Source organism: Salminus brasiliensis, chromosome 1, assembly GCF_030463535.1.
Source record: "Salminus brasiliensis chromosome 1, fSalBra1.hap2, whole genome shotgun sequence".
In the NCBI taxonomy this organism is placed as follows: domain Eukaryota; kingdom Metazoa; phylum Chordata; class Actinopteri; order Characiformes; family Bryconidae; genus Salminus; species Salminus brasiliensis.
The window spans coordinates 56,358,797-56,375,565 of record NC_132878.1 but is presented as its reverse complement, the minus strand read 5'-3'; the positions used below and the strand labels follow the sequence as shown (position 1 = coordinate 56,375,565).

The 16,769-nt window shown below is 42.7% G+C and overlaps 1 protein-coding gene across 1 annotated transcript; it reads left to right on the top strand.

The window, feature by feature from the left end:
- Positions 1-1,376: 1,376 nt before the first annotated feature.
- Positions 1,377-15,658, top strand: sgpp1a (sphingosine-1-phosphate phosphatase 1a). Its single transcript, XM_072682732.1, has 3 exons — positions 1,377-2,481; positions 7,676-7,765; positions 13,539-15,658. Exons 1-3 carry the CDS (start codon positions 1,717-1,719, stop codon positions 14,088-14,090), a joined length of 1,407 nt encoding a protein of 468 aa, XP_072538833.1. The 5' UTR covers positions 1,377-1,716; the 3' UTR covers positions 14,091-15,658.
- The last annotated feature ends 1,111 nt before the right edge of the window (positions 15,659-16,769 follow it).

Genomic DNA, 16,769 nt, shown 5'->3' with positions numbered 1-16,769 from the left:
TTCTGTATTTTACTTGAATATTAGAATTGATTTGATGAGAATTGTTCATTAATAAATAAAGCTGGTAACTCGGCGAGCTTGAAAATCCGCTTAAGTCAAGTCATGGACTGTGCTACTCGAATTGTCTCTAAACAGGAGTGTTGACAGATTTGGGCAGCAGATGGCTGTATTTCACATTAGCTGTGATTAAGATCAGACGTTCGCTTTGATTAGGAAGGAGAACAAACGCTTGTTAGTATTGCAGGACTACAACCCAGACCCATTGCACTAGAAGTGGAATAGTGTTACTCTGGGTCCTTCATTCCACTATTAATCCAATCAGGACAGAGACACTAAATTAATAATGTATTGCTGGATTAATACTGGAACAGGGGGGCTCAGACTGGCGTGATTATTAATAGAATAGTGGAATAGTGCAGGGTTCTTGTACAGCTTTTTTTCGTGCTCAGACACCCCAGACCCAAATCATGCATTAAATGCTAAATTCAGCTGGTGTTAAAAATAAACAGTACATCAAACTGCTATTTTTCCATTTTACAAGGATATGACTATTTTAGCCTTTTCAAAATTATAGGCAAGGCAGAGAGATTTACAATTATTTAAATTGAGGCTGTGGACTGTTTAATTTAGTTGGGGTGTAAGAGCAGGAAAAACACCACGCTGTGCTGCACTTCAGCCCTTGTTCCCAGTTCCCTAACCATTGGAAAAATGGGACCTGGGGCTATTGGATTAATAGTGTAATAAGGATAAATTCATTGAATTAATAGTGGAATAATGGGCACCGAGACACAGGGGGGACTCAGTCAGATGTGATTCATTCATGGAATAGTACTCTAGTAGTAATTTAGTAGTAAACTAAATTGGTTTAATATTTGAACAGTTATTGAAGTTTGATTGTTAAATGTATGAAAAACACCAAACTGTGCTGGCCTTAGGCCCTCAGTTCCCCTCCACTGGAGCCATTGGATTAATAGTGTGTAGTGGTGGAACAAAGACTTATTCAATTCATATACTAGTCATATACTAACTGCTATCAAATGTAGTTGGTGATAAAGCAGAGAAATACGAAAGTGTCAGTGTTTGTACATTTCAGCCAGAGGCGCAGCCCTGCCAGCCTCCTGCATCCCTGCATCCCTGCATCTACGAACTGGACCACCACTGTCCACCGGAGAAACACACACACACGTGCATCAGTGCAGATGACTAACTACAGCAGCTTAAGCTTGCAATGTTGAAGCTGTGGACTGTCTTGATTTAGCTGGTGTGTTAAAGTAAAGGAAAATCACCACACTGCGTTGTGCCCTTAGTTCCCTACCCCCGGAACAGTGTTCTAATCCAGTGCTCAAAGGGGACCCGCCACTACGTCATCATCAGCGCGCGTGCCTGCGCACAATCTGGCCAACAGCTTCATTCAAGTCGCAGTCCGCGAGCTAGCGCGACGCGCCGTCTGTCTGCAGCCCAGCTCAGATGAGATTAACCGCCTTTGTCGTCGATATTTCTGGCTAGCTGCGCTTTGCTCAACACGGAAGGACGAAGGGGCTGCATTCGAGCCGCGGACCCCTGAAGAGCCCGCGAATTAGCCCGAGCGGTTTCCGGAGTTCGCTAGCCTAGCGAGCTAACAGAGCCAGTCTTGTATATGCTGCCGCTCGGCGTGCTGCTAAGGAAGCACCACCCTCGCTCTGCTCGGCGTGAGGGGCTCACAGTCTGCCCCTGAGAATGGCGAGCGCTGTGGTCCAGCGATTCATCGGCCTGGGCAGATACTTGCAGGACCCCCGTCATGTCGCCCGGTTTCAGCAGCTCTGCGGCGTTAGAGGAACCTTTCCTCGAAAATCTCCGGGAGCCGAGGAGGAGCGGGAACCCTCGCCATCGCCTAACGGTGCCTTCACGGGGCCGGGTCAGGGACAGGGGGCCGGGGAGCAGGAAGTCAAAGGCCCTCGGCTTCGAAAGAGTGAAAACACACACGACTCTCTGAACGGGGCAGCGGCGGTGTCCGGTACGGACACCCAGGATGGACAAGGAGGACCAGGACCAGCAGGTCCGTCTGAGAGCAGCTCTGGACTGCCTGATGGCTCCGGCGAGAGCGCAGGCTCGACGGGGCCGAGGGGGAGGGTGAAGCCCCTCCGCAAGAACTCTCTGACCGGAGATGTTGGACAGGAGTTCATCATCGAGAACAAGTTCCTGTTCTACCTCTTCACCATCGGGACTGAGCTGGGCAACGAGATGTTCTTCATCGTCTTCTTCCCCTTCCTGATGTGGAACGTCGATGCCTATGTCAGCCGGCAGGTCATCCTGGTGTGGGTCTGGGTTCTGTTTTTCGGACAGTCCACCAAAGACCTCGTGGGATGGACGCGTCCGGCCTCCCCGCCTGTGGTCAAAGTGGAGGTCTTCTACATCTTCGAGTACAGCATGCCGTCTGTACACGCCATGACCGGAACCTCTGTGCCCTTCTGCCTGTTTCTGCTTACCTACGACCGGTGGGAGGTATGCTTTCACCGCATGTACCGTTAGTCTGTGCCTAAGTCTCCTTTAGTGCCACCAGAGAAGACACTGGCGTTGACATTGTGCGAATAGCTGTTTGTTTTCCAGCTGTGAAAGTCATTCAGAGAAACCTACTGGCTCCTGTTTACATTAGTGCTGACAGGAACCAGGAATCCCATACCTACAGTGTGAATTTAGCCATTTAACTTACTGTCTAAATCTACTTTGAGTTTAACATGCAATCATTAATGCAAAAATTTTATTATTTTCTTTTATATATTTTTTTGCATTACATGTTTCAGGGCACAATCCTCTAAATATCTGGCTCCTATCACCACCTCAAAAAAATTTCAACCATTTACGTTTCTCATGAATGGCATGTTTAACACCAAGCCTCTCTGATAACTGTTTACATAAAAAAAAAACCCTGCTAAAATTCCCCTTTACGAAAGCAATACAACTGATCTACTCGAACCACAGCGTGGCCTAGCCCAAGCCCAGGCAGTGAGATGTACTGATTGAGGCAGGACCGGTCTTTAACCTTGGCCCTCACAGAGACTCAATTCTGATGTCTGCTCTCAGACTAGCTTCATTAGTTCAGGTCTCTGCTCATGCTTTTCGATGCGTCAGAAGGATAATCCACCTTGCAGCCTTTCCTACAAATGTGACCACTGAGATCACTGAAGCATGACCGGTCTTATCACCGGGAAGCTGGTCTGCAAATGACCCGTCGCCCTGTATCGACTGTGACTTACAGTCGCTCATCAGCTCCACGGTGATGAGCAATGACCAGGACTGAAAGTGTAAAATTTAAAAGATGGATTAAAACTTCAGTCAGGACTAAAAATCTTTTCAGCATTGGGAAAATATTTAAAAGACAAAAGAGAAAAACTAGTACAACTCCCAGCAACCAAAAAGGCAAATGAAACCAGAAGTGGAGTGAACCATTAAGATCCCAGAACAGCTGCACACTCTGACTTCCCTCTTTGCTCTTAAACGATTATTATAATGCAAATATGTAAATCAAAATGATCAAAAAAGTGACTAAATCCAAAACCATTGATGGCATTTGTCATTATGACAGTGTCAGCACTGTCTAACATTTTGGATGTTTAGCTCAGACGGCCATTAGCCCTATCAGCTTGAAGATAAACAAACACGTTTCTTATCTCCTGTCACCACGTCACTCTCTGGGAACAATCAGTCTCCATATGTTAAAGAATCTCTAAAAGTCTTTTAAAGTCTCTGAGAGAGTCACTGCCATTGAGAGGGTGTGTTTTCGAAGTCTCAGTTTCCACATTAACACAAACCCCTTGAGTTGGAGAACTGAGAACCATATGACCCTTCCTCAGAGTGTATATTGTGTACTTGCTATAATGCACTTAAGGTCATGTTGTGGCCTGAGAAATTGGCAGTGGTGTGCTGCAGCCGTATGCACGAGACCATAGACTATTACGCAATTATACTTCAAAGATGTAAAATCCATAATAATACAAGCTCTTTATTCACTCCAGGTTGTTTCATGTATTGTTTGATACCCTTGTGTATTGACTTGGGATTCATATTGAGTGACCCAGTACGAGGCAGAGTATTGGTACATTTCTCCTAACAGTGTCACGGTAGGTAGGTAGCGCTTTCCAAGACTTCAACTCTTTGTAATAAACTCTTAGCCACTGTGTGCGACCTGTCACCCAGATAGTATGTGAAGAGGGAGTTTATGCTGGTAGGCTGTTGTGTGAGAACAGTAGGTGCTTTCTGATCTCTTGGTTGACCAACAGGCAGTGGAGTTTACTGGGTTCATGGAGGAGATAGTGGTGTGAGCTTCCCTGTTCAATGAGTAAAGGGTAAAAACTGACAGTTGTTGGAGGTAGACACTTTGTACTGATTCAGCTAATAGATATACTCGTGCCTTCAAGATTGCAGTGTTGTAACTTTGTCTCCCATTCATGCAATCTTTAACAAACAGGCCTTTTGGCCAACTTTTGGCCAAGTTTTATGGCTTTAAAGGATCATTGCAGAATGAAGTTTCATTGATTCCGACAGCTTATGTGTCTGTCTCAGCAAACGTTGATGGTGGTGTAAAATGCGCTACGCTATTTAATGGAGTCTCTGACAGTAGAGAGGTCAAGCCAAACCAAATTTTGTCCTGGCCACAGAAGATGGGGACATCCATAGTGATGAGGTGACTTAATTTTCCTTCCTGTCATGCACTTCTGTAGAATAATGGAATAGCAGGACGTCATGAACAATGGCCCAAGGTCATTGTTTCACCCCTTTCTTTGTCTCTTGCTAGCTTAGTGTTTTCATAGAGTTCCTTTGTGTTTTGTGAAGCGTAATTCGCAGGCTGTAAATTTAGTAACACTGCTTGCACGCTCTTCATGCCCCTAGTCTAAAGAGAATGACTCACCCACTGCAGTACAGCAGGGTTTTCTGGGTGCACGGCAGATGGCAAACTGGCATCCCAGTAAGGTTCAGCCCAGCACGGTCAGTGGCACTGCTCAGCAAATATGTGCCACCTGTTTTTAGATTTCATTCTACACCTACATTCATCATGCAGGCATTGACTTTGGATGTGTTGACCTTTACAACTGTGGTAATTAATGTCACGATCTTGTCCACCTCTGTTATCATTACTTATAATATCTTCATGACCGTCCACTTCTGTTCATGAACACTAGCACTAGGCAGTAGCACAGTAATGAGTTTCAGATTTGCTTAGAGAGGGCCTCTATTAGCCATTCCTACTTAACCTCAGAAACATGAGATGTGGCAGAGGCCTGAGCCAAGGGTAGCTTTAATCCTGCCAGCGGGTGTGATGGCTTGAGCAGGCACTATTGGCACAAAGACACAGTGACCTGATGGCTACAGCCCAGTGTGAGGTACAGGCTTTATGTTCATCCACATGAACAAAGGTGCCTCTGGAAAGGGCTGCGAGGTGCCTTAGAGGCGGTAACATTTTCCCAAGCAATGTTTAGGCAATTTTATTGCCATACTTTGCGGTCCTTTTGTCTGTTTGTCAAATCGGTACACTGTCACCCTAATGTCACCCAACATAACTGACATTGTGTTGTTTAACAGGATCACCATCAGTTAACTCACTAGCTTACAAATATTCTGAATGCTGTCTAGCAATAGACATAGACAATTTCCATTGTCTTGCTGGGGAGTTTCCGCAGTATAGCAAAATGGTTGTTAAGCGGAACCTAGATAGAAGATAATCCACTTGCATAAAGAAGTAGAAAGTCAGTGGAGATTAAGTAAAATACCCAGAGTTTCTAAAACTATTGTTCAGAAATGCTTCAGAGAAAACGAAACTCCTAACAACTCTGAAAGACTGGGGGCAGTGGTGTAACACACAGCAAGGTTGCTCATTTAGGCAGATATCCTAAGCCCAAAGTTCAAGTTTGCCCTATAGGAATTCCTCTGCCCTTTTTGCCTTTGGGACAGACTTGACGTTGGGCTTAAGTTATCTGGATAAACCGACAAATTCCACTTTGTGGCATACCGTTCTGATCAACCACAAAAGCTGTCCCATCAGATAAACAGCACTTTCATCATTGAGAGACACTCCAGAATCCAGAGTTGTACTGTGGCTGTTTTGACTGGAAATTTATTTAAAATTTAAAAATGGTTTCATTTCTATCATGGAAAAATGACACACATTTTTTTCCCCAGTTGCAGAACTTAATCCTGATTGATTCATACCCAAAGCTTCATCAGTCTGTTATAAATGAAGTCATCAGATCAGTGAAGCCCTGAGGAAACATCTGCCTGGATGGACAGTGGTGGCTGGCATAACGTTCACTTAATGTGCAGCGACTATATTGTATTTGTCAGTTTCCCTTGAAACAGGAGGTAGCTTCAAAGCTTATGTAAGGGCATACTCTATCGAGCTAGGGGTGCAATGAATTCTCGACTTGGTCGACTAAAATCAACAACCACATTAATTGGCAACTAATCTAGTAGTTGATTAGTTGATGTCATCACGCGTGGTTCCCACACTAACTAGGAGCGGTTAGGGACGCATATGAACCGCAGACTAAACGCCAAAGTTTAACCAATAAAGTGTAGAATACAGTTAGCCTGTTGATTTATACAGTAGAAATTCTCTGAATCTGAATGGAGGGCTGCAGTAAAAACGCACAAACTGGGCAGCTGTACGTCACGTAAATGGAGCATGGACGGCCACACATCTGCAGGGCAATCAATCTGCTGTGTGAGTTGAGTGCAGAGTTATATCTGTGAGGCTTGTGAGTCTCATATGGACATGGGCGAAGTGTGAAAAGGAGAATTCTTCAAGCAAGTCAACCAAGCTGAAATACAAATGGGAGACGGTCACTGGTTACAATGTGAACGGCAGTCCTTCTGCTCAACATGGCGTCTGTTTATGGATAAAGTCCGACTCTACAAATAAGTCCTGCCCTTCGACCAAAAATGCCAATCAGAGTAGCGGAGGAGCAGCAATGGTGTGGCGGATCAGCTGTGACTGAAAGTTAAAATTACTGTCTTGCGCTTGTTTCACTGTTTTCTGTTCTGCTGATCTGAAAATGAATTTACTTTTAGCTTTTATTGCTCAGACTTTCCACATCTGAGCAATAAAAAAAGTTAATGTGTGAGTTTTATTAATAATTCATGTTGGCATGAAAAAAAATGCATAAAAAACTTAAGCTAAATTTAAATGAGCAATTCATAATCTAAAGAACTAGTTATTCGTTTCAATAATAGATGGATTATTCCACAGTCAAGTCATTTGTTGCAGCCCTTTATCAAACACTAATTGTTTAGTAAGAGTTAAGTGAACACCATCCTACAGTGTGGGCAGTCACTGTTGTGGGAAAATAGTGTGCTGTTTTTCCTAGCCTTATCTTTATGCATCAGTAAACCCCTGGAAGGGCCGGGGCCTCTGGCTTTCATTTCCTCTTTGACAGTCATTTTACTTCTCAGTTCTGCCTGGATCAGGAAGGCCTGTTGTTCATTGTGTGACCAAAGTGTTAACTGCAACGTGTGATGCTTTAGTTATGCATACTATGAAGTGGTATCTTGCCGGCAGGCACTTAAAACGACAGTACCGGACCCCTTTCTGTAAACAGATTCACATTAGCCTCTGCCATGAAAGGCTGCACTGTAGCTTTATTAACCTGCTGGTGTAAAACGCCTTCATAATTGTTCCATCTTCTCATCTTTCTCTGTCTCACAGTACCCTTTCCTGTTTGGACTGAGTGTGGCCATATGCTGGAGCTTCTGGGTATGCATAAGCAGAATCTACATGGGCATGCATTCGGTCTTGGTAAGTAAGAAAATCAGACGTGCAGGTCCAGTGCATGTATTTCAACTTCATAGGAACTGTGTATGTATGTTGTGACAGGAACTGGTTATGTGGGCTGAATTTGCGCAAAAATCATGTTGATGGGGTGGATGTTCCTTGACCCAGCCAAGACATAGTATTTATTCAGTGAAAATAAACAATGGCATCCGTTTTCGATGGGTGTCTGGGATGGATACTGCACAGAAAGCAAGGCACAAAGCAGCAGAGAAATGAATCATACTGACTAAGAACTGTCTTATCTTATCCACCTCCGCAGTCAGGACCCCACTGGGTCGATGTGGATGCTCACAAGCTAAAACTGTAGATGAATCATCATGGCTGATGACTCAGTGGCAGCTGGTTGTCTGCATTAATCGCAGGATGCTGAATTTGCTGGCTGTTACACCCCCCCTCAGTGAGCTGCGTCGTTCATTGGAAGCTCGCTGTCCTTTGCCCGAGGGAGCCAGTGACTATCCTATCATCGGCTGTGTGAAATTGGTGATGCACACGGGCAGATGTGAGCACAGGCTGGCCATTAGTCATCAGCGCTGCACTGTAGCAGATGTTTAATGATGATGACGACATGCTCTATCTACATTCAGTTCTGTTCTTGGGATTATCTGTAGAGACCACCAGTGAGAGGAATGGAATTTAAAATGTTACCTAATATATATGTAAGGGCTCTTAATCTAAGTTAGTGGCTGAAATGATAGTGACCAGATATTGTAGGGTAGGGTGTACTGGTCAGATATTTTTTTTGGAACACCTTCCATTTTTTTTTTCCAGTTTTCATTGACAGCTAAAGCAGCATTGCGCAGCAATTTTTGGATTCCTTTCTCTTGGGCTCCCCCTACACTTGGGAAGTAGAATTGTCGCTTTGAGCCACCGCTATAGGACACGTTCTGCACATACATTTTACAAGCGGAGAGATCCAGAACTGTGAAGGAATCACGCAGACAGCTTTTAGTTTCAGCTCATGCAAATGGACAGTGAATAATACTTATAATACTAAAACAACAGATTGTGGGTTTGATTCCCTATTAAGGTAGGAATGCTACTGCTATAACCGTACACATGCATATCCGCTGCTGGAGCACACACACTTTGTTGCATAAACGAGGATCTTTGGACTAGGATCCTAGGTTACATTCACCATCTTGAACATTCAGTAAGATATACCCCAATATTCAGCACAACCAAAAAACTTTTAAAATAGCAGCACTGCATTTCAGTGAAAGTGTCAGTTTTACCAGATTTACAAGCTCTCATGTAACCATACCGGGCATGCTCTACATAAGGTTGTTAATGTTTTGGTTAATAACCAGTGGATTTGTATTTATTTATTTATTTTTTGTGTAATAGTAAAGTTAAGCTTTAACAGGGTTAAAGCTATGTGGTCCGGAACATCTTGAAAACCTCTTTTTCCTGGAAACACCTGGAAAATGTTAAAATGGCTAAAAATGTGCTGCTGATATTAGTGACGTGTTGGAAAAGTTTAGCTATTGAGCCCCTGAGACCCCTAGCCTAGCGCTGCATAGGCATTGTGTATTACAGTGTGTATTATTATAAATGGAGACACAACTCACTGCTTGTTATACAGATATTTGTTATTAATGAAGTGGACATTAACACATGTGTCTCGCACACATTGGCAAGCTTTCCTGTTCGCACCTTTTCTGAGGAGTTTCATGTTTGGTGCGTGGCTGTGTGGCATTTGCTCGTAATTTAATGATTGGTCTACAGGTGTAAACATGAGGATGTAAGGCACTATTTATGCATTTATCATTTACATCATTGCTGGTATGTGCATGCTTCCTCTGTGGTTATGACTTCCTGTATAACCTGCTACTTGACTGACTTGATAGAAGTCATTATTTAGGTTATTTTGGTATTTATCTACCAAAATAACCCAAGACTTTCTAATAATCTCCAAGAGCAGTTCTAGATCTATTATTATTATTATTATTATTATTATTATTATTATTTTTTTTTTTTTACATTTTATTTATTTCTTTCTTTTAGTCATAGCACTGTATGTTTGATTGTTGTAGTGTATTATATAAGTTGTTGTGATTAAAATCCAAAATCATGATGAAAGCTTAGGTAATTGTTGTGGCAAGGATATTTATTGGCACGTCTACACTATGCTTTGAATAAGAGCACCAAATAGATATATAAATAATCTTGTATGAAAAATGAAATGCTTATAGGACAATTTCTCTTCAGTATTTCTCATGTCTGACTTGACTTATGGCATATTATTAACAATTTCACGTCTGTGCACAGATTCTAGTATAATGTTTTTAAAAAATCATGCTTTTTAATCTAACCATAAATAAGATATATATCATTTTTGTACATGTCTGGTTTAAAAGGCCTATGTGATGAATCAGCCATTATTTCTCATTACTTTTCCTCAAAAATGGAAATGGGCTTGTTGGTACTCAGATACTGGTTGCATTACAAAGCAAAGGAAAGCCTGTCAGGCTTTTAGAAGTGTTTAAAAACACTGGTTCTGTGCTTTGGTGTGTATGTAGTTGAGAGGTGGGACTGTGCTTCCCTTTGACATTGTTCTGTACATTTTAAGAGGAAAAAAAGTCCATGTGTTTGTCTAGTTATTGTTCCTGGTCACAGCTGTGATACCAGAGTTCATGGGGCTCCCAGGCTCAGCAGATTCTGGCAGATTGTCCTCCTGCCTTGTACAGTTTGCTTTTGTGTGTGTGTGTGTGTGTGTGTGTGTGTGTGTGTGTGTGTGTGTGTGTGTGTGTGTGTGTGTGTGTGTGTGTGTGTGTGAGTAGATCATGCAAACGTAATTGACATTAGGTAATAATGGGCCTCTTTGTCAGGTGTTGAAGGTCATTTTGTAATCTCCTGCAAACCTTGAACGCACATCACGCCAGATCTGACAGCAGGAGCAAACCGATGAGGCGTGCGCTTCTCAGCAGACAGGATCTGAAGAGTGCCAAAGCTGCTGATACTCCGCTTAACATGATGTCAGTGGAAAAAGGAGAGAAAGCAAGTGTGAGGTGATGAACAATAGTTTACAGTAAGGCAGACAAAAGTAAGCTAGTCCCGGATAGGGAGAAGTGTTGTACACGCGAAGAGGAAGGCCAGATTGCCTTGAGAGAGTGAAAAACAGGATGTTGGTATGACCGACAGATAATTGCTTCAGGAACTGCCAGGAGCGAAGATTATGTTCTACATTTGTTCCCAGTTCAGAAGCAGGGAGCCATTAAAAAAACAAAAACAAAAAACAAACAAACTCAAAAACAAACATCTGCATGAATTGTTGTGGTGGAGCAGTTTTAGAAAGTTTTTTTTGTTTGACCCATATACTTTGTAGTGGTGCACACTTGGAAGATCCTATGTGGTTCTGTTCTTATAGGAAAAAAATGCTTTAGTTGGTACCCAGCCCTTTAAAAGGTCCTTGGCAGAATTCTGGTGGGATATTCGACCAGTTGAGTAGAGTTTAATGAAATGTGATGGTTTCCTGGCTTTTAAGCACGGTCCACGTAGTTTCAATAGGGTCGGGGTCAGAATTTTGAGAAACCGTAACCCCCCCCCCCTTAGCCTGCTTTATCCATTCCGCAACCATCTTTGATGAGTGTTTGTTGTTGACCTGTTGGAACACCGAATTGTGTCCAAGTTTTAACCCTTTAGGTTATGCTGAAGAATTCTGAGATGCAATGTAATCCACTGGGAGCAAAAAATGCCAAAGGATGTTGTTACCACCACCATGTTTAACAGTTGGTACAGCGTTCCTGAGGTTGAATGCTTCGCCTTTACTCTTACAAACATCTTGGTCTCATCTACAGAAAATTACTTCTAGAAAGTGTTTGTGTCCATGTGGTCAGCTGCAAACTTTAGTCAAGCTTGAATATGTCGATTTTGGAGCAGGGGGCTTCTTTCTTGGACCACAGGCTCTCATACATGGCGATATAAGACTAGCTTGACTGTAGGCACTGGTATTCCTGCAGCTTCCAGTTCATTGCGGGTCTGTTCTTTGGTGTTTTTTTGCTTGTTCCATCCGAACCAAGTTCCTCTGAGCTGCAGATGTTACAGATTTGGATCTTTTTCAAGATCAAGAAGTTTCATGTGTAGCCACACCTCCTAAAAAATTGTTGTCGCAATTTGTTTAAATGGCCTCCAAGAGACATTTACTGTGTAAATATCTGTTCATATGTAGGGTTTTTTTTTACCATCAGTGATAGTAGACCAAGATGTAATCTTAAGGTTCTCAAAATACTCTTAATGAAAGAAAAGTAAGCTGTGTGTGTGTGTATCTGGGTGTGTGGTGTGAACACACTGGTGTTTTGTGGTAGCTCACACAGAAAAGTGATTTAAGCGCAGTCACTTCCACTTATGCTAACACAGTGTCTAACACACACGTCCCGAAATGTTGAGGTGTGGTTGGAACCAAAAATATCAGTTTGCATCCAGATCCAGATTAGTATGTGAGATAAGTGGTCTGTGTTTAGACTAAATCCTGCCTGCCAGACGACTCGGTAAGTTGCCATGGTTACACTGACCTCTCTGAGAGCTTTTAGCACTAAGTGCTGATGTTAATGTGGAGTCTGTTCTGTTTGTCACGTCTTGCCTCGCAGGTCCGTTCTCCTGTAAATTAGCTGGACACCCTGTTTATTGTAGGCAAGCAAGCCTCCTTAGTATTGACTGTGAACTAAGTGATGTGGGAAATCTTATTTACTACCAGCTAAAGCCTTGCCAAATATTCAACGGAAACTGGCCTTAAGTGTACGGTGCATGGTTTACTTGAATACAGTGTATATAAAGAACACTGCTGGTATAATGTCTGAGTCTGTCACATATTTGAGAACTTGTTTGGTTGGCATTGGAATCACAGAGTGGGAACTTCACATGGTGGGACAGTCCTCTGGAAGAAAGAGTCCATGTACAGTATTGTCTAGTTAAGGACCAATTACTATATATTGAACATAAGAACAGTTGCTGTTCTTAATAGAACAATGAATTGGCCATCCAAGACTCCAGACCGCAATAATGCACATTAAGTTGTATAAGTTCTATTATGTTTGTTTGTTTGCTTTTTCTTCCAAATCTGAAAAATGCTTAATATCTTGTACTTAATGATTTGTTACGATTGGAAAAAGGGTATTTTTTTATGTACTGCACCCTGTCGGGGGTGGGGGAGGTACTGAAAAGGTATATTTTTATATTTTAAGTAAAAACAATATAACTGTATGGGTTTTAAAGTGTACCTTTTTAAAGCAGTGTTTCTCATGCCTGGTCCTCGAGGCCCACTGTGCTGCATGTTTTAGTGCTTTTCCTGCTTCAGCACACCCATTTTAACTCAATGGGCTGTTAATCAGCTGGATAGTTGGATCAGGTGATGGGAGCAGGGAAACACTACAAAGCGCAGGGCAGTGGGCCTCCGGGACCAGGTTGAGAAATCCTGCCTTAAAAGTATTTGTACTTTTTTACTTTTTTTTTTTATGATGTCTATTTTTCCAAATAGAAAAATAAAAGGGCTGCATTCAAAACTGTGAGCAGAGGTAATCCGACTTAAATAAAAAATAAAAGCGAGAACACCTTCAAAGGTTAGGTTTACTGTTAATGTGTAAATGTTACATTATCCTGAGGGAGGAGACACCAGAGACCTTTTCAGCTTTTTCTGCTAAACGTGTAGATCAAGAGACTGGAAAGCAAAGTATGCTCGATTCAGCTGTGATCATGTGTTTATATTTCTACACTAACCTGTTCTTGTGCTTGCATGTTTCAGGAGGTGATCGTAGGCTTCCTCTACAGCTTGTTGATCGTGGCTGCCTTTCATCCTGTGCTGGACGACATTGACGCATTCTACCTGTCCGCCAGCTCTGCCCCTCTGGTCATCTTGCTGCTGCACATCGGCCTGTCCCTCGTGGCTTTCTCCTTGGACTCCTGGAGCACGTCACGAGGGGACACGGCTCAGGCTTTAGCCACTGGAGCTGGAGGTGCTCTGGCCTGCCACCTCAACCACCAGTTGGGCCTGCAGCCGGACCCTCCACTGTCCTCCCTGCCCTTGAAGCTGCCTGCTATTGACAGGGCTCTGCTGGGACGTTCGGTGCTGCGGCTCCTTGTGGGCGTGGCTGTGCTGCTAGCCGTGCGAGCGGTCATGAAGGCCGTGGCTATCCCGCTGGCGTGCAAAATGTTCGGCGTGCCCTCTGACGACGTGCGCAAGGCCCGGCAGAACCCTCACGTGGAGCTGACCTACCGCTTCCTGGTGTACGGCACAGTGGCTTTCTGCTGCGTCTTCTTGGTGCCCCTGCTCTTCGACCACCTGAACCTGTCCTGAAGAAACTGTTGAGGCCAGTAATACATCGTCGTTTTTAGGCTCCTCTCTGCCAGTGCTCTGTACCCAAATAAGGCTTGAGCTTTTCCAGTTTGATCAGAATTCTTAATGGGATATGCTGATTTCCAAGCTGACCTCGGGAGGCAAAGAAACCACTAAAGCAAATGAATTTTGAAGTATGAAGTCTGTTAATTCCTAGTAAATTAGCTTTAAGATTTTTAGTTTTTATTCATTTTATTCTTTTATGTTTGGTTGTCTTATCACTGTTGTTTCATTGTTTAAATCTTAAATCTACAGAATTTTCATGTGTCTTTTTTTTTTTTTTTTGCCTATACATGGTATGCACAGCTCTAAAATAGGAATGATGGACAGGTCATCAGCAGAGGATTTATCCCACCGTCAAGACCAAGGAAGTAGTCCTGACCTTCAGAGTGAGTTGTTCTGTAGGTCAGCTGAGGGACTACTGCACAACACCGTCTGTGTCTCTGAAATGTCACTGTAAAAGACTGAACTGATCATGTTTTTAAACACTTAAAATCAGCTCTGTTCAAAGCATTCAACTTAGTCATGTGTGGATCCTGTTTTTGATCTCCACCCTTTCTTCTCAACCGCCATACTACCTACACCCATCCTACACCATTGTGTTATCTCTGCTTTGTAACAATATGTTGGCTCATTTCCCACTAAATTGAGCACGAGCGCTTATACTTCTGCCTGCTCTTGTTGAACTTGTGTATACAAACCCAGTGCTAATGGCTCCCCCTCAAGGCCTTGCTCAGATCATATCCTAATCCTAGCTTCTTCCTGAAGCTTCTTTTCTACTCTTTACAGCTCAGTGCAGAGAAGGGATTTGAGTGTTTTGGTGAACAGCGTCTGTTCCAGGCTACCTGTGTGGCCGTATGCAGTGCTTCTGAAACTCCAATCGTCTTGCCATTATTGGGTTTACTTTGCAAGTGGGAGAGTGTTGCGGGAACAAGGCGAGGAGGTCTTCCTGTTGGAATGAATGATTTGAAAGATCTGCCACTGATTTTTGGTGGGCACGTGAATGCTGATAAACTCCAAAGACTTCTAAAATTACAGTAGTTTACAGTAGTAAACTACTCTTGATACTTCATATAGACTACAGCAGTCCCGTTGTCCATAGATATTTTTTCATCATTTTTATTTTGGGGTCTAACCAGGAAAGTATTTTGTAAAGCTGCTTGGTCCAATGAACTTCACATTTTTCTAAAAGTATTAAAGTGCACTCGGAGCTGAGAGGTGCTGAAGGTGCATTGTATGGCTGTTTATGGCTTTGTGAGGCTGTTGTGATTCTTAGCAGCTGGACAAAGAGTGGGTGAGTACTGCATACTGCAGTGGCATATATTGAAGCTATTCCCTCAGTGTTGAAGGGTGTAATTGTAAGAATAAACACCCAGGGAGTTGTAAATGAGGCATTTAGACTTGGCAGTGTTTGTGCTGAAGTATATTAATGTGTCCCAGTTTCCAGGTTGTGGAAAAGCCCTTGTCCAGGTATTTCAGTTCATGTCCAAGTGTCCATGTGCGTGTTTTTTTTTTTTTTTTTTTTTTTTTTTTTTTTTTTTTTAAATATATAAATATATTGGCTAATGTCATTGTGCTTGCTTACAGCAATACTCCCGCATTTCTCAACTTAAACCCTGTGTACTATGTGGTTGCTTATCATGGATGTTAAGACCGCTGATGTTGTGTTGTCCGATATAGTGCCCATTTTAGGAGCATTCTTAAAAATGGTCTTTATTGGACCCTGTGGTAGACTGAAGAGTTTCGAACTTGATGCATTTACTTCTGTGAACAGAACACACCAACACACCACTCAGTCATCAGAATTATGAAGCTGTTCACAGTTTTGCTACATGCAAACTGTACCTGGAACTGACCTCATAAGACTGGCAACCTCCATAGAAAAACAAATCACCTTAAACAAATTATATAGCTGTTAAGAGGGTTGTGTGGTCAGCTAGCTAAAGAGATTGTAGCCAGTCAGCTGGGTTAGCTTGGTTAGCTTTAAGCCTAGCACCCACCTAGCACCTGCTCCCCTCACTGAGAGCTCTCCTGTTTGCAGACACTGGCACGGGCCAACCTGTAGCTGCAGAAAGAAGAGATGGTAAATGCTAGTTGGCTAATGATTGTCTTGTCACGGATATCTCAATATATCACGGATATATTGTCTTGCAGTCACATGACCTTTTTTGCTTAGCATTCCATTGCATTAAGCCTGGAAAGGCTTTCGCTAGTGCGTTGGATGTATATAATGTGTAGAAGCAAAAAAGAAACTAGCAAAGTTTCACATTTCGGGACACCTTTTATGGATTTAGGGTCATTTAGTAGAAGGTATGAAACATGTGGGTTTACCACAGGCACCAACCACAGCAATTTCTAATATGGGCAAGATGTGGTCAACGGATTATTAAAAAAAGAAAATGCCAGCATCTGTCCATTGGATTCTATTATGACAATGTCAAAAGGTGTGCTGCTGTTTTACAGTACTAAGAAATCACACATTGGTTTTCCATGATAATCAAATGCATACATATACGGTACATAGAGTTTAGATTGTAAAATGCTGGAGTTCAGATGGACTTTTCATATTTGACTCATATTTTGACCTCTTTTCTAAAATAACATTGGAATAATACTTATTCCATGCTGCGTGTAGTCTAG

Coding starts and splice junctions, on each gene's coding strand:
- sgpp1a (XM_072682732.1), top strand. CDS start 1,717: ATGGCGAGCGCTGTGGTCCAGCGATTCATCGGCCTGGGCAGATACTTG. Junction 2,482..7,675: donor TTACCTACGACCGGTGGGAG/GTATGCTTTCAC, acceptor TCTGTCTCACAG/TACCCTTTCCTGTTTGGACT. Junction 7,766..13,538: donor TGGGCATGCATTCGGTCTTG/GTAAGTAAGAAA, acceptor TGCATGTTTCAG/GAGGTGATCGTAGGCTTCCT.